At 35.7% G+C, this 21,878-nt stretch overlaps 2 protein-coding genes across 2 annotated transcripts; both read right to left on the minus strand.

The window, feature by feature from the left end:
* Nucleotides 1–212: 212 nt before the first annotated feature.
* Nucleotides 213–4,276, minus strand: LOC110923611. Its single transcript, XM_035986955.1, has 3 exons — nucleotides 3,883–4,276; nucleotides 1,057–3,808; nucleotides 213–894 (listed from the first exon to the last, which is right to left on the minus strand). Exons 1-3 carry the CDS (start codon nucleotides 4,274–4,276, stop codon nucleotides 213–215), a joined length of 3,828 nt encoding a protein of 1,275 aa, XP_035842848.1.
* Nucleotides 4,277–16,050: 11,774 nt separating this feature from the next.
* On the minus strand, nucleotides 16,051–17,713 carry LOC110921693 (BOI-related E3 ubiquitin-protein ligase 1). Its single transcript, XM_022166045.2, has 2 exons — nucleotides 17,165–17,713; nucleotides 16,051–16,664 (listed from the first exon to the last, which is right to left on the minus strand). Exons 1-2 carry the CDS (start codon nucleotides 17,360–17,362, stop codon nucleotides 16,164–16,166), a joined length of 699 nt encoding a protein of 232 aa, XP_022021737.1. The 5' UTR covers nucleotides 17,363–17,713; the 3' UTR covers nucleotides 16,051–16,163.
* Nucleotides 17,714–21,878: the final 4,165 nt, after the last annotated feature.

Genomic DNA, 21,878 nt, shown 5'->3' on the forward strand with positions numbered 1-21,878 from the left:
CACAACAGCTTGTTTGTTTTTAGACTGTTCATGAGGTGTACAATGTTTGACCATATCGTTTTCGCGCGACCCAAAGAAATTACATGCAACTTGTAATAAATAGTGATGTAAGTAAAATGTTGTTTGTATTGATAAAAGCGCAAGGCTTGTGATACAAGACATAATAAAGAAATACATTGCCTGTATGTTCTTTCCGCTTTTGTAGACTTGGTTCATATGTAACACCTGCGCAACTGTTGTGCGTTCCAGGTGCGGGGAACTAGGGTCCCATCGATCCTCTTTAGGGTATATGCCCCCTTGCCTAAGACCTCGTTAATGACGTATGGTCCTTCCCACCTTGGCGCTAATTTGCCGGGCTTTTCGGCGTTTGACGCCTCGTTGTCGCGTAAGACAAAATCGCCGGGGACAAAGGTGCAAACACGCACGCGCGCATTGTAATATTTTTCGAGCTTGGATTTGTACCTTGCTTCCGTTATGGCAGCGTTCTCGCGCCTCTCTTCCAGAAGATCCAAATCCATTCTTCGCTCTTGTTCATTGCTCTGTTTTTCCATGGCTAACATGCGCGGTGATGGTAAACCAATCTCAGCTGGAATGACAGCCTCGGACCCATAGACTAGACTGAACAGAGTTTCTCCGGTGCTAGTCTTTGGCATTGTTCGATGCGCCCAAAGGATGCTGGGAAGTTCGTCAACCCACCCTCTGCGCGCTGTCCCAAGTCGCGCTTTTATGCCGTCAACGATTTGTTTGTTTACGCTTTCTACCTGACCGTTCGCTTGTGGATGCGCAACGGAGGCAAAGCTGTGCTCGATTTTCATTTCTTTGAACCATTTTTGAAGGTCTTCCACGGCGAAGTTTGTACCATTGTCGGAAATAATGCGCAATGGTAACCCAAATCTGCAAATGATATGTTCCCATATAAATTTGCGGATTACCATTGCTGTTGTTGAGGCTAAAGCTTTAGCTTCCACCCATTTTGTGAAGTAGTCCACCGCGACGATGATGAATTTTACTGCACTCGGCGCGTCAGGAAATGGGCCAACAAGATCAATGCCCCACTGTTGGAATGGCCAGGCGGAAGTAACGGGAATTAGTGGGTTTTTGGGTCGGAGTGTCTTTGGTGCGTGGCGTTGACATGCCTCGCATCTTCTTAAAAGATCAACTGCGTCCATGTGCATTCCTGGCCAGTAGTATCCGGCGCTCATTATTTTTGCCACGACCATGCGCGGTCCCGCGTGTATCCCGCATAATCCTTTGTGGATTTCTCTGACTAGGTATTGGGCGTCCGTTTTATCAACACAACGTAGTAATGGGCCCATGAATGATTTTCGATAAAGGGCGCCATCCGCCATCTCGTAGTTTATTGCTTTGTGTTGTATTTTTCGGGCTTCTGCCTTTCCTTCCGGAAGTTTTCCGTGTTGAAGGTACAATATAATTGGAGACATCCAGGATGGATCTCCCATTTCTATGACGCTTACTTGCTTGAGATGAATGGAAGGGTTGGATAATACCTCTATGCGTACCTCCTTTGCTAAGTGCTTAAAGCTGGTAGCAGCTAACTTGCTTAGCGCGCCAGCGTGCTTGTTCTCGCTTTTGTTTATGTGATTGACTTTGAATGTTTGAAATTGGCTGATTAACATCCGCGCTTGTTCAAGGTATAACGCCATAGCTTCCCCCTTCGCATCATAACGACCGTTAACTTGTTCAGCTATTAGCTTTGAGTCAACGTTGGCTTCAAGGTTTCTTGCCCCCATTTTGAGTGCTAGACGGAGACCTGCTAAAAATGCTTCGTATTCTGCTTCATTGTTGGTACTTTGGAAATCTAATCGTATTGCATATGTAAGTTCGTGATTATCCGGACTGACTAATCGGAGGCCTGCTCCTGCTCCATCATCATTGGAAGCACCATCTGTGTGTAAGGTCCAGACTCTGTCGTCGAAAACAGGTGTTGGGTTCTGGATTGCCTCACATTCTTGTATTTTATAGATGGGAACTTCAGTGGCGAAGTCTGCTAGAACTTGCCCTTTGATTGCGGGTCTTGGTCTGTAAAAAATGTTGTAACCTCCCAGCTCAATGGCCCATTTAGCCAATCTTCCCGCCACGTCAGGCTTTGACAAGATTTGGCCTAAATGATAATTCGTGAGAACTGTGATGACATGGCATGAGAAGTACCTGCGCAAGCGTCTGGATGCGTGTATTAACGCTAGAACCAATTTCTCTATCATTGAGTAACGAGTTTCGGGGCCAGTGAGCATTTTGCTGATATAGTAGATTGGAGTCTGGATATTTTCCCGTTCTACCATTAATACTGCGCCTACCGCTACTTCCGCGGCTGACAGATATAAGATTAACGGTTCTTTTTCTTTTGGCGCGGTCAGTGTTGGTAGCTGAATTAAACATTCTTTCATTTGTTTGAATGCTGCTTCTGCTTCAGGTGTCCATTGAAAAGGAGTCTTCTTTCCGCAGTTTCGCAGCGTACTGATAAATGGATAAGATTTTGCCGCATGATTAGCCAAGAATCTGTTCAGAGCTGCTAATCGTCCGGCGAGCCTTTGCATTTCTTTGACTGTTGCAGGTGACGGCATTAGCTGGATGGCCTGCACTTTTTCTGGATTGACCTTAAAGCCGTCTCTTGTAACTATAAAACCCAAAAATTTTCCTTCTTCCATGCCGAAGGAGCATTTTGTTGGGTTAAGTTTTAAGTTCACGCTACGTAAGGAATCGACCGTGCGCTGGATATTGTCGAGCATTGTCTCTTCTTCATGGCTCATGATGACGAGGTCATCCATGTATACTTCGACAGTTTTGCCAATATCCTCGCTAAAGACTGTGTCCATTAGGCGTTGATAAGTTGCGCCTGCGTTGCGCAAACCAAACGGCATTTTCGTGTAGCAGTAGATGCCTTTATCTGTGCGGAACGCGGTTTTGTCTTCGTCTTCTTTTTTCATCTGGACCTGGTGATAACCCTTATAACAGTCGAGAAAGCATTTCCATCTGAATGATGCCAGAGAGTCGACTTTTTTGTCTATCTCTGGGAGTGCGTAGCAATCTTTGGGGCATGCTTTGTTTAGGTCCTTGAAATCGACACACATTCTCCATCCGCCGCTATGTTTTTGTACCATCACTGGGTTGGCAACCCATGTATGGTATTTTACTTCGCGCAAGATTCCCGCATTGAGTAAGTCTGTCACTTGCTCATCCATCGCTTTTGCTTTTTCTTCACTGAAGCTGCGCCTCCCCTGAGCAACAGGTTCTACTGATGGTTTGATGTTTAGACAATGTTGCGCGATGTCGCGTGGAACTCCAGTCATGTCTGCTGGGCACCAGGCAAATATATCTTTGTTGTTAAACAACAATTCTTTTAGTTGTATGCGTGTTGCTGGTGAAATGGCTTGTCCTAACAGAATGGTCTGCTCTGGGTATTCGTTGTTCAGAACCCATTTCTCTGGTTCGTTTGGTGCCGAAGGTTTAACTACCTTTGCTGGTGGTTCGTCGTCCACGGACATGACTTCTTTGCTTGAATAGAGAATTGCAACGCCGGTTTCTGTCGAAAATCCACAAGCAGCATGTGGAATGGAAGTGATCATGCTGAATTCTCTTTGTGACCTTCTCCCGAGCAAAACATCATGTCGTGATGTTGCTGGCATGACCATGAAATTGACTGTAACTGTTCGTGAATGTTTGCCATCTGATAAAGTCACCGGGAAAGCGATTTGCCCTAATGGGAATACAGCTTCATTACAGAATCCGGTGAGGGGAAAATCGACCGGTTCCAAACGTGCTTTATCTTCTGAATCGAGCTGTTTAAACACTGTTCGTATATGATGTCCATCGAGCTACCTGGATCTATGAACATATAGTCCGTTCGGTAATGACCAAAAATACCGGTGATAATCACTGGTCGTTCTTCCTGAGGGCCCCCAGGAACAACAGGGAACACGACTTGCTGTTCTCTCCAATGTTGATCATAGTTTCGTTTATTTGGTCTTCGTGACGGACCTCCTTGAACCATGTGTATTTGTTTCTGATAACTGCTATCTCTGTACTGGCTGGATTGGACGTCCCCCCGAGGTGGGGTTGATGGGTCCAATTCTGTAGTGTTGATTTCTTCACCAGATCTGACGTTTGGGAAATCAGATCTGGTGATTTGCATCACGATTGTGTTTAAAGCAGCTTGGCATCTGTTAACCCAATGTTCTGGGGATCCTTCTATTTGGAAATTGTTTCCGATGTTTGGTCGAGGACCAGTTTGTCGGTGAGAAGATGAATTTTCTGCCATGTGCAAAAACAGAAAAATGGAATGAACTGAATCAAAACGAGGTAGAAACTAGGAAAACTGAGAAAACGGTGGGCGCCAATGAAGAAACACTAGATAAATGGTCGGAACCGAGATATCTAGGGGGTTTGATTCCGCATAAAAGGGTTAGCTCTCTCTCGGTTGATTCAGTTGCTGTCGAACTTCTTCTCCGGTGATTCTGCAAAACAGAGCACCGTTAGCCTCGCCAAGGGGAGAAGAGGGTTCTCTCCTTGACCCGACTCCAGTGTGAGAATAAGTATTGGTTATGGAGAAGATAAAGTATTTGTGAGGTGAATGTGATCTGAGTTTATACCTGAACAGTTCTCCAATTTATAACCGGTAGTTTGGGAGGGAAAACCTGTTATTGAAAAGATGACGGAAGATGCTAACGCCGTAGCGGTTATATTTCCTTCCGTTAAGTTCTTTAATTCCACGTTAAGTAACCTCGATCCGATGTGAATGCACACGGATCGTGGTTTGATCTATGGCTGGGGGATTGCCACGTGGAAAGTGATTTAAGTGGAGATCATTCTCCAATTGCATGCTTTTGTTGTGATTTCAGGGATGCTTGTGGTAATGACACGTGTCCAGACGGTTATACCCGTCTGGGTGGTGCACGATCATATTTTTTCTAGAAGATTACTGCTGTAATCTAGTGTGACACCTTACTGTGTGGACACAGATGAATAAATCCCAAGTCTGGGTAAAATGATATCCAAGTTTGGATATTTGGGCGGAAGTATTGATCTTTAGGATTTTAATCCTTTGCTAATGGAAGAAGGCGCAAGGATTTTATGCTTTCCTTTGGGCGCGCGACCATAGCTTGTTGATTACTTTCTCCCTTTTGTGAGACCAATGCGCGGTCGCGCAAGGTTAAAAGGTTGAAAGGCCAGTTTGTAGTATAGTCTCAAATCCTTTTTATGAGGTTTTTGGGACCTTACCCCTTCAATTAACAATAATGCTTTAATGTATTTCTTGGTGATTCCATTTGATATGTATGTTAGTTTAGTATGTAATGGTGATCACATTACATGTGTTACTATTGATATGTTCTTATTTGATTTGTTCTCGATTAATTTCGATCTATTTTTGCGTATAGGTTTACGCCTGTAAGGAAAGAAGTCAATCCTCATGTCCATTTTGATCCAGTTGTTGCCGTTTGATTTTGGTTTCAATACAATAGAAATCAAAACTGTATTTTTTGATTTATATTGTATTTAGATATCGTTCAATTGCCCGTGTAGGCTCGTCCACTTGTTAAAGGCTCATACCTTTTAAAGAAAAGAAAAATAAATAATTTAGAATTATCGATGTAACAGAGTAGAAGCAGGTGTTGCCATAAAAAAATATCGTTAAATATACATGCAAAAAACACATCTTTCTTAATAAAAAAATATATTAGATATTCTGTTCAAATCACCATTTTCTTATTCATTTATAAAGGCAAATTAAGTTAGAATAAGAGTTTTGTTTATAATATTCTAATCTAATTAAATATTCCGTTGACATTTTATACTGGTAGTGGAGGGTTCAAATGAGAATAATTTTTTTTAAGAAGAAAAAAGAAGAAATTCCAACCAATAATAATGCTTCATTTTACTTGATTTAATATTTACATTTAATTTTAATATAAGGGTGTACGGGGCACTCTCGATGACCCCATGCGGTGACCGAAGTCCCCGCTCGGGAACACCGGCGCCATCAAGGCGGGGACCGAATTCGGCGAGGTGGGTCGGAGCTTGTTCACCGATGAAGATTTGAATGTTAACGGCTATATAGCCGTTATGTATTATAAAAAAAAATCCTAACCCTATAATACTACCTCTTTAACCTTTTTATTTTTCAAACCCAAAACAACTCTTACCCATTCAACTCATCTAATTTTTTTAACCAATCTTTAAGAAAAATGGATTCCAAGTTCCGTTTTTTTCTCCCCTGCCCGACTTTCCCGACGATAAAGATTCATCGTCAAGCGATGGGATCTACCCTAGCTGGTCCGTGTTTGTGAAGTCTTTTCCATATCCTCACATCCCGAATGAAAAAAAGTTCATGAGGCAACACGAGGCCGCAAGAAAAGATGTGGAACGGGCGTTTGGTGTGTAAAGGTCAAGTGGGGAATACAAAATCGTCCGATGCGTCCGATGCCTTATTTTACATAACATGATTATAAAAGACGACGGAAAGGCGATAGCACCGGTACACATTCAAGATCCTCCGGTCGAACCCGTCTTCGATGATACAGCTTATAGCGAGCTCATTGACGAAGAAACGCATTGGAGACTAAAACACGATCTCGTTGAGCATCTCGGACGTTTAGATCTACCTCACCTTAAAGTGAGTTTCGACGACGAGTAGTTTGTTTTTATATTTTTCTAGTTTGAATGTAATTTTTATTTTTTTAGGTTGAATGTAATTTTTATTTTTCTAGTTTGAATGTAATTTTTATTTTTAATTTAATGAAATGTCTTTTATTAAATTTTATTTAATTTTTATTAATATTTTTTTTAATTTATAAACATGCATAATTACAACAAATAAAAAAACAAAAAATAAAAAATAAAAAAGCAAGTCCCCTAAGAGAGGAGTGCCGCCATCAAATTGGGGTGTGAGGGGAGTTGACGTGGCATAAGCTGATTGGGTGTGCGCAAGAGAGGGGCAGCATAAGCCATAAGCTGATTGGGTGTGCGTAAGAGAAGAGACTCCCCTAAAAGGGGAGTGCCCCTCTCACCCTAAGGGTATATTGGAAAACTTACATAAATCATTAATTTGTATTCTTTCTTTTTAATAACTAACTAAATTAAATTTGTAACTTCTTTTCAAAATATTTTTATTTTCAAATTAAAAAAACAACTTAATTTAAAGTGTAGAATAAATTACTAGTTGTGTAGGATAAATTACGAGTTGTGTAAGATATATTTCGAGGTGTGTATGATAAATTTCGACTGTGTAGGAAAAAATTCTATAATGTGTAGGGTATATGTAGGAAAATTTTGATATGTGTAGGTTTTGTAGATTATATGTAAGATAATTAATGATTAGTTGATTAATTAATTAAAGAGAGAAAAACTAATGATATGAGTTATAAATGAAATAGTATTTTACTAATATGTCTTTTCTTCTTTTTATTCTCACATTAAATGTCTTCTCAAATGAACCTCCCCCTATACTGGTATGGTATTAAACAAAGATTTTACATATTTTTTTTCATGTTTAAATAAAAAAACAAGGAAAACCCGTTGGCATTCTATTTTATACATCCTAGAGTGTACTTACAACTTACATGATAACTTAGGGGCTGTTTGTTAGCCTCTTAATGACCATTCAGATGCTACCTCTTAATGGTTTAAAACCTCTGAATGAATAAGAGGTAACCTCAAGTCTGAATGGTTAAGAGGTAACCTCTGAATGGTAAATCATCACATGTCACATTCTTCTACCTTCTCATTAGTAAAATTCTTAATGGTTCCATTAAGAGGTAGCCTCTTAGTGACCATTCAGAGGCTACCAAACAGCCCCTTATTCTTACGAATTTTTTACAAGATAATACACGTACACCTACACTAGCAAATGGAAAATAAAGATAGAAATATTTGAAAAAAAAACAAATTATTTATGTATTTTATACGCATGCATTGTTGTCAAGATAACCATTTGTTAATTAATTAAAAAGTTCACAAAATGAAAAAAAGAGAACATTGTGGAGATGGGAAATCAACATTTTGATATTCGACAATCGTCTCTAACTATGTTTATACATTTATAATATTTTCTTGATTATGATGTTTTGGTTCTCCAACACCCGCAAATTAAGATGATTAATGATGAGAATATATATATTTTTAAAATTCATAGGTTTTTTTAATGGCAAAATTTCATCAACAACCACCACCTACTAGCAAGACGTTAGAGGAGGCGGGAAAACAACATTAATAAACAAAGAGACAACGAATTACACAAATTATACCAATCAGGTAAATCCATTCTAGCTCTATGGTTTATCCAAAAAAAACCCAAGAGCCTTGATGTCTTCAATGATCTTGTCCACCTCAACCGTTTTTTTTTTTTTTTTCTACGCAGATGTTAGAAATCTTTATGGCTACACATGAATACATATTATCAAATAAATGTTTTGGTTGTGTTTACAAGAGAAGGTCTTACTTCATTATAAAATGAATGATTTTATTCAAACAGGCAGATCCAATGGTAAACCGTTGGTGAATGTGATGTCGAAGATCGGGTCGCGAGTAATGTGATTTATGTTGAAAATTGTTGAGAGATTACACAAGAATATACAAGAGTTAATTGCCAAAATGACCCCTCAGGTTTGGGTACATTTGCCATTTTCGTCCAAAATGACATTTTTATACCATTTTGTCCCCCATGTTTGTAACTTTTTGCCATTTTCATCCAAACCACTAACTTAGTTTATTTTTTCTGTAAAGTTAAAGGATATTTGGATGAAAATGGCAAATATAAACCACAGGGACGAAAATGGCAAATATGCTCAAACTCTTTTTAATTTCTTTTATTTAGTTAATTTTGTCACATATATAATAAAAAAAAATATACATGCAATTTTTATACGAAAAAAATAATAGTTTTGTCACATATTTTTTTTTTATAAATTTTCATCTATCCACTAAGTTAATTTTTTTCTATTAAGGCGAAAGATGTTTTAAATTTTATAAATTAATTTTTTGTATCAAGGTTATTATATGTTGTCTTTTGTTCAATAGAACTTTGTTTTCTTTCTCTAAGTAACATGAATATTTCGATTCTGTTTTTGAGTGTTTAACAAGAAAATAGCTCGTCGTGAAAAGTGTTTATCACAAAATATTTGTCACACCCCAACCGATGACGGAAACATCGGGATGAGACGAACAAATTGCTCAAAACAACATAACACTATTTGTGACAATATGAATTAAATCATTTTATTAAAACTAATGAATAATACATTGTTTCAAATAATAAACATAGATTCAAACATTGTTTAATTGTTAAAATGAGTATCTAAAGCCATCCTAGCTTGTTTCTTGAGTCTTGTACTAATCAACCTGCAACATGTATTAAAATAACATCAACAAAAAGTTGGCGAGTATACAGGTTTGATACATAGCATAAAGTAGAATAAAAAGTTTAAATACTCATATCCAACATGAACAACATAATACAAGTTACTAATATGCTGAAACAGTGTCACTATATGTCAAACTCAAGTTTCCAACGCACACGCCCCAAGACTCACTCAAGGGCGGTACGTACTCCTATAGCATAGGAGATTTAATAAGTCTCAGAAGTTTAATAAGTCTCAGAAGTTTCCAACGCAAACACCCCAAGACTCACTCAAGGGCGGTGCGTAAATAAGTATAAGAAGTCTAACAAGTCTCACAAGTTTCCAACGCAAACACCCCAAGACTCACTCAAGGGCGGTGCGTACTCCTATAGCATAGGAGATTTAATAAGTCTCAGAAGTTTAATAAGTCTCAGAAGTTTAACAAGTCTCAGCCAGGTTAATGAGCATATAGACACGAAAGCTTACATAACATACGAGATTAACAAGCATCAAATTGTTTCATGTTTAAAAATGGATAGAGTGTGCATATAACAAGTTTCAAGCGTTGCGTGTTTTTGTATAGAATACATGTTGCACCCAAAAGTGATAAAATAAAAATGGGATCAAGTATACTCACATTGATTGCGTTGCGATTTCTTGTAAAAGCGCACGAGTAAAGGTGGTGAATTCGCGAAATTTACGTATAAGATTTAGTTGATCGAGTTAATAAACAGCGATGACGGTAGCCCGGTCGGTTAGTACGTGTGTTTGTGAAACGAGTGATCCGAGTTCGAATCCGGCAAGGGCCGGTTCCTTAAAGAGGAACCCCCTTTTTTGCTAATTTCTGATTCAACTTTTCAGTTTGGACCCTGAAATTTTATTATATGACAAACTAGGTTAACTGATTTTCCTAACTTAGTTGATCATTTCCTTAACAAAAGATAACCTTAACTAACTTAGTTATTATCAACCTTAAATAACTAACTTGCTAATTTAAACTTTTATTATAACAAAATCTTTTTATTATATAAAAAAAATCTTATAATTTATTTATTAATAATTTTAAATTAATTAACTTAATTAATTAATTAAAAAAATGACTTAATTAACCAAAAAAAAATTAAACTTTGTATTCGTAAATTTAAATAAATTTCAATTACATGAATAAATCAATATATTATTTATAATCGGGTCAAATTTCAAGGGTTAGGATCCGATTTTTAAAACGGGTCGGATTTTGGATATCCATTCTGACGGATGTTACAGTCTCCCCTACTTTAGGAGATTTCGTCCTCGAAATCTAAGAGGAAAACTTCTAAAGATTCGAGAGAAGGAATAGATGAGACTTGATTATAATGTTTGCATTGGCGGACCCAAGCCCACTTCAAGGTGGGCGGGCGCACCCCCGGGGAAAAAAAAATTTAGTGTTAAATTTCGTCAAAAATCCCGTCCGCACCCCTTGGAATTTTTCGTCCGCACCCCTTGGATTTTTCGACCGCACCCTTGAACGCACCCCTTAGGTAAAAAGTGTTATCAATTTATATTTTAATTTTTTTTTTGTAAACTCTTATTTAAAAAAAAAATACTACCTAAATTATATAACTTTTAATACCTAACTAACCCAAATACCCATACATTTACCCACTTATAATTCCTAACTAGCTAGCCCACTAAGTCTTAGCCCATTAACCAAACCCAACAATATTTCAAACTATAATAAAATAATTAAAGCCCAAAACCTTTAGAAATTCTCTCCAGCAGCCGGCGACCACCGTAATCAGCCACCATACCACCGTCGTTTAACACCAAATCTAACCGGAATCCGAACACGGGTAAGTTTCTTTGTTATTTTGATGATTTTGGTTGATATTATAGGAGAAAAAAAAGGTAATAAAGTTGTTAAATAGGTTTGAAATTTTGTGTGTTTTGACGTTGTTTATGGTTTTTTAGATGATTTTTAGGGTAATTATGTTGTTTATATATTTTTAGGGTGATTACAACTAACGTTATGATTTCTAGGCTTGAATAGTTGAAAATTAAAATTGAAACATTATGTTATGGAGCGATGAACTTATGTTATATAGAGAAAGAATTGCTTAAAAATTTAGTTTTAAATGATGTTTTGAATAGATTTCAAAAAATGAAAACCCGTAGGGCGTCGACGTTTTAATTATGTTTGTAACAAAGTTTACATGTTTTTGATTATTATATAAATTTAGTTTGATGTTCGTTTGTTTTACATGACCCGACCCGATACGAACCGATTTTTTTACTCATATACCTAGGGGCCTAAAATTTTTAAAAATGTTCCGCACCCCCATAGAAAAATTCCTGGGTCCGCCACTGAATGTTTGTTTAAGAAAATTTTTTTCACGAATGCATCACATAGCATATAAGATGTTCAATTAGTTTCACATAGCGTATAAAATGTTCAATTAGTTTCACGTAGCATATAATGTTTCAAATAGTTTCACATAGGATAACATAATAAAGTGACATGAATTTTCACATAGAGTAACATGTATGATGAAAGCATAATAAATCTAATTTGTTCACGAGAGAGTGTCATTAATTGTTTTAGATTGCGACAATAGTGTGAGTTGTGACTTCTAGCTTGAAATGAGGATAACGCTCAAATGTAAAACACATAGAAATTGAGATAACATAAAAGAGATTCAACGTAAAACATGGATTCTCACGGAACGTAACATAAGACTATTCCAAAGTAAATCGAAGTCCTTTTCCAATTAAGGAAGTGTGCTTTGGCCTAATAGACAAATACTCTCATCGAGAAGCGATTAACGATATTTGTCCTTCCAGTTACTACACGTCCTTAGTCGATTGGGAAATTGAAACTTTGGCGAGAATGAAAATCGAAGAGTGGAACTAGTTAACAAGATGCGAGTATCACCTCTAACTTGATAACATCGTACCCTAATGTGGTTGGTACTTATCAAAAGATAAGGGTCCACTAGAATATGAAATGGAAAACTCCCTTCAAGGTTTGGATATCACTCCTAACTTGAGGGTAGATTTCGTGCAAAAATCAAAGTATAGCTGAGTGAAAATCATCACCAAGTGTGGGAATCACCCCTATTTTGGAGAGTCATTTCGTTTGTGTTGTAAGAGTGTCTTCAAAGCCTCCAAGTGTGTATTGTGTTAGCCTTAGGAAAGGCATGTATATGAAGAGTCCAAGAGAATAGAGGCAAGCAAAGAAGATAGAAACGAAGTTGTTTTAAGCAACACATAGTGAATAAGCTCTTAAACTATAGACTAGGCAAGGCATTCCTAATTCCCTATAGTTATGGCTCTGATACCAATCTGGTATCAGAGTACTCCTACTATAGGCTAGGCAAAAGTAAGGCAATGCTACCTAATTCTCTATAGTTATGGCTCTGATACCTATCTGTCACACCCCAACCGATGGCGGAAACATCGGGATGAGACAAACAAATTGCTCAAAACAACATAACACTATTTGTTACAATATGAATTAAATCATTTTATTAAAACTAATGAATAATACACTGTTTCAAATAATAAACATAGATTCAAACATTGTTTAATTGTTAAAATGAGTATCTAAAGCCATCCTAGCTTGTTTTTTGAGTCTTGTACTAATCAACCTGCAACATGTATTAAAATAACATCAACAAAAAGTTGGCGAGTATACAGGTTTGATACATAGCATAAAGTAGAATAAAAAGTTTAAATACTCATATCCAACATGAACAACATAATACAAGTTACTAATATGCTGAAACAGTGTCACTATATGTCAAACTCAAGTTTCCAACGCACACGCCCCAAGACTCACTCAAGGGCGGTACGTACTCCTATAGCATAGGAGATTTAATAAGTCTCAGAAGTTTAATAAGTCTCCGAAGTTTAATAAGTCTCAGAAGTTTCCAACGCAAACACCCCAAGACTCACTCAAGGGCGGTGCGTACTCCTATAGCATAGGAGATTTAATAAGTCTCAGAAGTTTAATAAGTCTCAGAAGTTTAACAAGTCTCAGCCAGGTTAATGAGCATATAGACACGAAAGCTTACATAACATACGAGATTAACAAGCATCAAACTGTTTCATGTTTAAAAATGGATAGAGTGTGCATATAACAAGTTTCAAGCGTTGCGTGTTTTTGTATAGAATACATGTTGCACCCAAAAGTGATAAAATAAAAATGGGATCAAGTATACTCACATTGATTGCGTTGCGATTTCTTGTAAAAGCGCACGAGTAAAGGTGGTGAATTCGCGAAATTTACGTATAAGATTTAGTTGATCGAGTTAATAAACAGCGATGACGGTAGCCCGGTCGGTTAGTACGTGTGTTTGTGAAACGAGTGATCCGAGTTCGAATCCGGCAAGGGCCGGTTCCTTAAAGAGGAACCCCCTTTTTTGCTAATTTCTGATTCAACTTTTCAGTTTGGACCCTGTAATTTTATTATATGACAAACTAGGTTAACTGATTTTTCTAACTTAGTTGATCATTTCCTTAACAAAAGATAACCTTAACTAACTTAGTTATTATTAACCTTAAATAACTAACTTGCTAATTTAAACTTTTATTATAACAAAATCTTTTTATTATATAAAAAAAATCTTATAATTTATTTATTAATAATTTTAAATTAATTAACTTAATTAATTAATTAAAAAATGACTTAATTAACAAAAAAAAATTAAACTTTGTATTCGTAAATTTAAATAAATTTCAATTACATGAATAAATCAATATATTATTTATAAACGGGTCAAATTTCAAGGGTTAGGATCCGATTTTTAAAACGGGTCGGATTTTGGATATCCATTCTGACGGATGTTACAATATTAGATGGCATTATACTTACTATTTGGTGGGTAATTTTAAGGTTTGGTAACGGTGTTGTTTGATGGGGGCACTGGCTTTTGTTTTTCGTTAGGAGCGAGTTTAAAAGAGTAGAAGATGAATTAAAAACTTTGTACATATGATAATATTTGTTTATTTGACATTTTTCTATAAGGTCACAAGCATTTTAGTTTTATAAAAATTAGAGGTTTAAGTAGATTTATTTTTATAAAATTGATCTATATAAACAATTGGAAATTAATTTCTGTATTAATTTATAAAATTTAAAACATCCTTTGCCTTAATAGAAAAAAATTAACTTAGTTAGTGGTTGGATGAAAATTTATAAAAAATATGTGAGAAAACTATTATTTTTTTCATATAAAAATTGCATGTATATTCTTTTTTATTATATATGTGACAAAATAAACTAAATAAAAGAAATTAAAAAGAGTTTGAGCACATTTGCCATTTTCGTCCCTGTGGTTTATAGTTGCCATTTTCATTCAAATGTCATTCAACTTAACAGAAAAAATAAACTAAGTTAGTTGTTTGGTTGAAAATGGCAAAAAGTTACAAACGTGGGGGGCAAAATGGTACAAAAGTGTCATTTTAGACCAAAATGGCAAATGTGCTCAAACCTCAGGGGCGATTTTGGCAATTAACTCAATATACAAAGACGAATTACCAACAATTCTTTCAACGTGGTTGACAAACAAATTCTTATGCATCATGCGGGTAAAAATCTGTGGGACAACCGTGGGTGGGCAAAGACTTCAAAGAAGATCACGACAAGTGTTACCGACGAGACATAAAAACACCAAATTTTATTTTACTTTGGATGATTTATTTGCTACCATGACTTCCATTTTTATACTAATCAACTACAATTCTTAAATATTTTCCCCATTGTTACCGAAGCATTCCGTCGTTTACATAAAATGTTGTACTGATTTCATGACAACACCCCTTTTCCTATAATATCTCATCCGAATATCCATGTAATAACGACAAAATACAAAAGATTGTCAAATTTATTGATTTGCACAAATATAAAATCATAAAGATATGGAACTTATGTTTTTGTCATCTAACATATTCTATAAAATAACTCATAAAGATGTGGAACTTATGGTTTTTGTCATCTAACATATTCTATACAATAACATTTTTATTTTTGAACAATAGCATCTTAACTGGTCAATTTCACTTTATTTGTTAGGGTCACATTTTTTTTTATTTCTTTTTATTTAGTTAATTTACGTTTTTTAAACCGTAACTTTAATAGAGTTATCATACAATTCCCTAAACACTACTAATTCTTTTTTATAAATGATTTACGTTTCTAGCACTTAACTTTAACAGATTTATACATGGAATTTAATAAAGTTATTTTTAACAAATATATTTGTTTTTTTTTTTTTTTTTTTTTAATCTTTTTCGTAAGTTTATTTTTTTATTTTAATTATCATTTTTTAACTTATTATATTATAATTAAAGATAACTTTTTAATTATCATTTTTGGTTTCTAGTACTTATTTTTACCGTCATGTAGATTAAAGTCTATATGATCTATATTAACCATTCAATCAATATATTATGTAACAAACTTAATTATTATTTTTATTTACCTCATTATGTTTAAAGCTAACTTGTAACTTGTTACTTGACCATGTTGATTGATTATTTTTTACCTTCGTTTAGATTAAAGCCTGTATGTCTATAATATATCATCGATATCCGATGTGACAAATACATTCTCGCAAGCACATTCCTATGACCACGCCGCAAAACGTAAGCTCCAATACTAGTTTCATACAAGTATGATAAATTCTGCAATTAATTTTTAAACACTTTCTATTAAAAAGTATTTGAGGCAAATAAATTACTGTTAATAATATTTAAATCCTGCGTTTCATATATATTTCCCTCAAACTATACAATTTTTTTAACCTCCTCAATTTACTCCACATTTTTTACCCTTCATATGTAAACTTCAATACTAGAACTTCTAAAGGAAAGACACAACGGACAAGTCTGAACGACGTCGTCACACTCACTACAAACACACAAATGCCGACACGGTAACAACACAACCGATGCGACCCGTTTACCACACGCCTTACAACCCGGTCCACGAGCCACCACGACTCGTTCCGGGTCAACGTAAGACGACTCAGCATCCTCCACATCACCACCCGCCACCACCTCACCTTGTGACACACACCCCACCATCGTCTGCTGCAGCTGCGCTTGCAACGCGGCCGCAACCGCCTCATTCGCCTTAGCCTTCGCCTCCCACACCTGCGCCTCTGCGCTGAGTTGCATCGCCCTCGCCTCCAACTCCGCTTTGCGCCGAGCCGCTTTTTCCAACACTGCTTCTTTTTCTCTTATTACGCGTAACGCTGACTCGTTCGCGGACCCGATCAGCGCATGATAGTGTCGTTGGGTCTTTTCTGCTAACTTGCGCCTAAACTCTTCTCCCTTAAAAAAAATAATTAAACATTACTTCAAGCTCTACCAAAATACCAAAAGTAATTATTTCTAATGTTTTAAAATTTGGTTTTTATATCGTACCCAATTTGACTCAGAAACGGTTTAATTAGGTGTATCGGATGGTTCACCTGGGTGTACCTGACGGTTTAACTGGTTCTACGAGACGGTTCGACCGGTACAACCGCCTGTTTTGAACCGGTTTTTAAAACATTGATTATTTCAAGCTACCAAAATACCAAATGTAATTATTTCCAATGTTCTAAAATCCGGTTTTCATATCGTACCGGATTTGACTCAGAAACAGTTTAATCAGGTGTATCGGACGGTTCACCTGGGTATACCCGGCGGTTTAACTGGTTCTACCAGACAGTTCAACCGGTACAACCGTCTAGTTTGAATCGGATTTTAAAACATTGATTATTTCAAGCTACCAAAATGACCAAAACTAATCAAATGGATTGAATTTAAATCCATAAACGTGTTCTTACATGTGCTTGAATATAACGATCGATTTCATTTTCTTGATGGTTGATTAGGGTAGATAAATCTTCCAATAACATAGATGCAGAACTATAAGACTGATGAATATTTTCGTTGAATGCCAACCTGAGGCCTGTTGAAACGTCGACGTTTGGTTGATTGCAATGAGATTGTAGTTTATAAACGTTAGATATGTACTGGTTCATGTCGTCTGGTCTGGTCTCCCCCTTTTTCTTTGATTCGTACTAGAATTTCCAACTGCAATAACACAAGATTTCCATTAGACCAATGTTGTGTTTTTTGGACACATGTTGGAAAAGTGTTTTTGAAGATGTTATTGACGATCAGAAACTAGGGTTCTGCGTGAAAAGGTGTTAAGGAGAAGAGTGTTTGAGGAAGATTGCCATTGTTGTGGTGTGGTGAGGTGTGGTGAGGTGAGTGGGGAGGAGGTGAGATATAGAGGGGACAAGGGGTAATAAATGCCAACACAGAAACGCATGATAGAGGAGACGAAGAAGGTGCGGGGTGCCCTGTTCAAAACATGTATTGGGCGGACTGTTCAATGTATTGTTTCAACTTTTATGCGTTGAAAAGATTACATTACCGTAATTTATGTGTTGAAAGTTGAGATAATGAAATTTACTTTTGTAGTATGAAAAAAAAGTATAAGCCTTTTATACAACAATAGTTTAATCAAAGGTGTATTTAGATTTCCATTAAACCATGTGATTATCGTGTTAAAATGATGTCGGTTCGAGTCTTAGACCATGTGTAATGGGCAATATTCATCCTTGGACGTTTTGCGTCATGTGACAGCCTAGTCAGCAATGGAGTATTATTGAGCGTTTTCTAAAATGGGTGTAGTGGGGACGGGACATTATTGGGCATTATGTTTTTTGTAGTAAAATAAAATAAAAAAAAACATTTAAAAATCTTATTGGCCAAGCAAATGGAAGCTCAAATGTGATTGGTCAACAATCCCCCCATTCGGCGTTTTTTAAACTATGCTAAGGGGCTTTTTTTGCAAGATAATGCCCAATCACGCACAGGGGGCGGTGAAGGAGCGTTTTTGGGCGTGATTGGGCAATTAAAAAAAAACGTCCCACTACTCTTGGTCTTATAAGGCAACCAGTGGATTTTAAGAGTAGATTTTTGGGAGAGAGTCATTTTTATAATATTTGGTACCACAATGATAAGGTTACGTTTAGCAAAAGTAGCTATTGGCTAGAAGCTGATGACTGAAAGTTGGTAGCTGGTAGCTAATAGTTGTATCTTTTTAGATATATTTGGTGTTTGTCAGAGTAGCTGAAATTTTTAATAAAATGTATAAAATAACCAAAATGGACATAACTAAAAATATAAAAAGTTTGTGCATTAAAAAGTTCATTATCTTTAGAGGTTAAAATAGTTATGTTTTCCTAAAAGTTTGTAGCTCCTTCTAAACGCTACTAGTAGAAGCTCCCTCAACCAAACAAGGTTTTTATTGAGTATGAGCTTTTCTTAAAAGGTTAAAGCTAGAAGCTTCTAAAAGCTCCGTGTTAAACATATCAATGCTTTGGTTAATCCAGTTTAGTTAACTAAATTTTATATTTCTTTAAGAATCGGAAGACCACTAAGTGGAGGTTTTCCAATAATATCCGCCATCTAATATCAACTTTTAACAATCCATTTGTAAATTCTATTGGAAATTTGAGCGTAAGGAATTCATCGACTAGTGAGTAGTGACTAATTGTTGACAAATATTCACTAAAAGACGTGAAAAATAGATTTTATTTTACTTTTAGAATTTGTTACGCTAGTAAAAGATTATTTACTATTTAAGAATGGTAAGAATGTAAATATGAGTAGATATAATGTTTGGACCGCCTTTTTAAGGGTATAAAGAATCTAATTTACTAGACCTCAAAATCTCTTCTAAGATAAAGTTTGTAACGAAAATTAGGTCAAATGCCCTTAGCAAGTGGCAATCTTCATGGACCACTAAATCGAATACAAGTTACAATAATTATGAACTTTGAGGCATATATTTACATTTATGTGACACCCTACTTACCATGATTGCACGATACGAAATATTAAAATTTGCTAGATAACTTGTTTTGGTATCTAATTATTGGAATGAATTTACGAATATCCATGACAACCCATATGGACCATCATTTGGTTGGGTGGTCATAAGTGATTGCAAAGTAACAAAGAAAACAACACCCATATCTTTTTGTTTGAGCATTATTTGCTTTGTGGATTATGGTATTTTGACAATACCAAACCAACTCTCTCCTCAATGCTTAAGTCATGGCTTTTATTGATCAAAATATGAATTCCTTCTATATTTATAATGTATAAACCAAACAAAAACCTATCTTGATGTGCCTTTCTTTATACATTGTATGGAAAAACGATGTGTGTTTCTCTATTGATTGTATGGAAAAATGACACGTGAATTAATTACACGGATAATAAATACGTGGTGTCTGATCTGTTTATGCACACAAGATCGGTGTGGTTGATTTTTCATATCATCCCATATATGTATGCGTGTAAGGGGCTGTTTGGTAGCCTCTTAATGACCATTCAGATGTTACCTCTTAATGGTTTAAAACCTCTGAATGAATAAGAGGTAACCTCAAGTCTGAATGGTTAAGAGGTAACCTCTGAATGGTAAATCATCACATGTCACATTCTTCTACCTTCTCATTGGTAAAATTCTTAATGGTTCCATTAAGAGGTAGCCTCTTAATGACCATTCAGAGGCTACCAAACAGTCCCTAAGTATCTACATACATGTGTATGTTAATTTGGCCTAAATTTCTATACATGTACTTTTGTAAAAATCGAACGAATTTGCATGATTTGGTTTCTTTTAGTTGATCATATTTTTTCTATTAAAATGCATGAACCTTTAACGATACTTGTCAAAAATATCGAAATAGACGTGACAATAATTTTGTTTAATCATATCGTTTTCTAGACCAATTTCAACGTAGATGGTTGATTAATGGTGTGTATGTTTTGCCTATATGATAGTCACATTTTTAGGCATCATCTTTATTTACATACACGAAAACCCATGCCTTATATCATGGACAACTTTATAGACATTTGTTGCTGATCTGCTTTTAACTTTAGATTAAATCACATATTATTTTCCAATAACAGCCATCCGATATGTGATGCAATTCACACACTAAATATTTAGGATTTAATAGATGGGTTTAAATGAAAATCTTCAAATATTTAGCAACTATTTTAGACATCGAGTGTTTGTTGAGTTACTAGGAATTATAATGTATCGTGTTGAGTTATTAGGAATTATAATGTATCGACCAGTATTCATGAATATGTAAACTATTTGTAGAATCATTATAAAGGTATAATGCATTCAATAACGAATATATCTTTTTATCGGTGAATAACATGTTTTTCTAGTTGTTTTGATGGTTCTCATTTAAGTTATATAGGCATATATAACTTTGTTTTGGGTAAACCAGGGCTTTAAACGAACAAAATCGAACGAGGTCATGTTCATATTCTTTTAATGTTAAACTTGTTCACGAACACAAATGAAAATATATCACTTTAGAAAATGATAAAACAACATTCTTAATCCCGCAAACATTAGACATAATCACCATGTTAAGCACTTAATATAATTATTATAAGCATAACTATCCCAAATAAAGGCACAAGTTATACAGAACAACTATAATTATCCTAAAATAATGTTTCAAATCAGTGGCGAAGCTTGAAAAAATTGTTCGGGGGGTCGGAAAGTAACGGACCTAAAAAATATTTTCTATCGCGTAGTTTCGAGGTGTATGTTCGGGTCGGATATCGGTGATTCGATTCGGGTCGGGTCAAACATTAATATCAAATAAAAAACGTTCTCAAACATTAAAAAAGAAGTTATCATTTTATTCTTCCACAAACCATAATCTAATAACAAAACAAGTTAACAAATCACCCTAAATTTCAAACTCTATTTTCTATCTAAATCAAATCACAATAAGATTGAACAAATAAAATTAGACATAGTTACAGAAAGATTCACCAAGTTTAGGGCAAAATTCGGACCAATTTCACCCCTAATTTCAACCTAAATCACATAAATTGCAACCCTAAATTAAACCTAGAGATAAAAAAACACATACCTTTAACCTTATGAAGATTGAAAAAGTCAAACAAGAGTACAAGACCACAACAACGAGCAATGTTTTGGCTTCTGTTCTCGAACAAGAAGCTGAAGTCGAACAGTTCTGGAACCTGTGTTCCACCCCTTCTGCAGTTCTGGCTTGTGGCTTCTGTTCTTCTGGTCGATGTCCCAAAGTAAACGAATTTGGGTTTTTTTTTATAGGGTGGGCTTTTAATTTGGGCTATATAATGATTTGATTTTGGTTATATAATATACATTCTAGTATTCTACCAAATATAATGATTTGGGCTATAATATTTGGACTAATTAAATATTTTATTTGGGCTATATAAATAAAAAATTAAAACCGGGGGATCGAAAACGTATGTACCTAATTTTTTTTATAAAACCGAGGGGTCGAAAACGTATATACCTATAAAATCCTATACGAAACATACATATATAACACTACTGATCGAAAAGTTCGGAGGGACGGGTGCCCCTCCCCGCCCCTTAAATCCTTCGCCCCTGTTTCAAATATCTAAGTTTCTAATTACTGAACAAACGTAACCAAACAGATGACCATAAAC

This window comes from Helianthus annuus, chromosome 17 (assembly GCF_002127325.2).
Source record: "Helianthus annuus cultivar XRQ/B chromosome 17, HanXRQr2.0-SUNRISE, whole genome shotgun sequence".
NCBI lineage: Eukaryota > Viridiplantae > Streptophyta > Magnoliopsida > Asterales > Asteraceae > Helianthus > Helianthus annuus.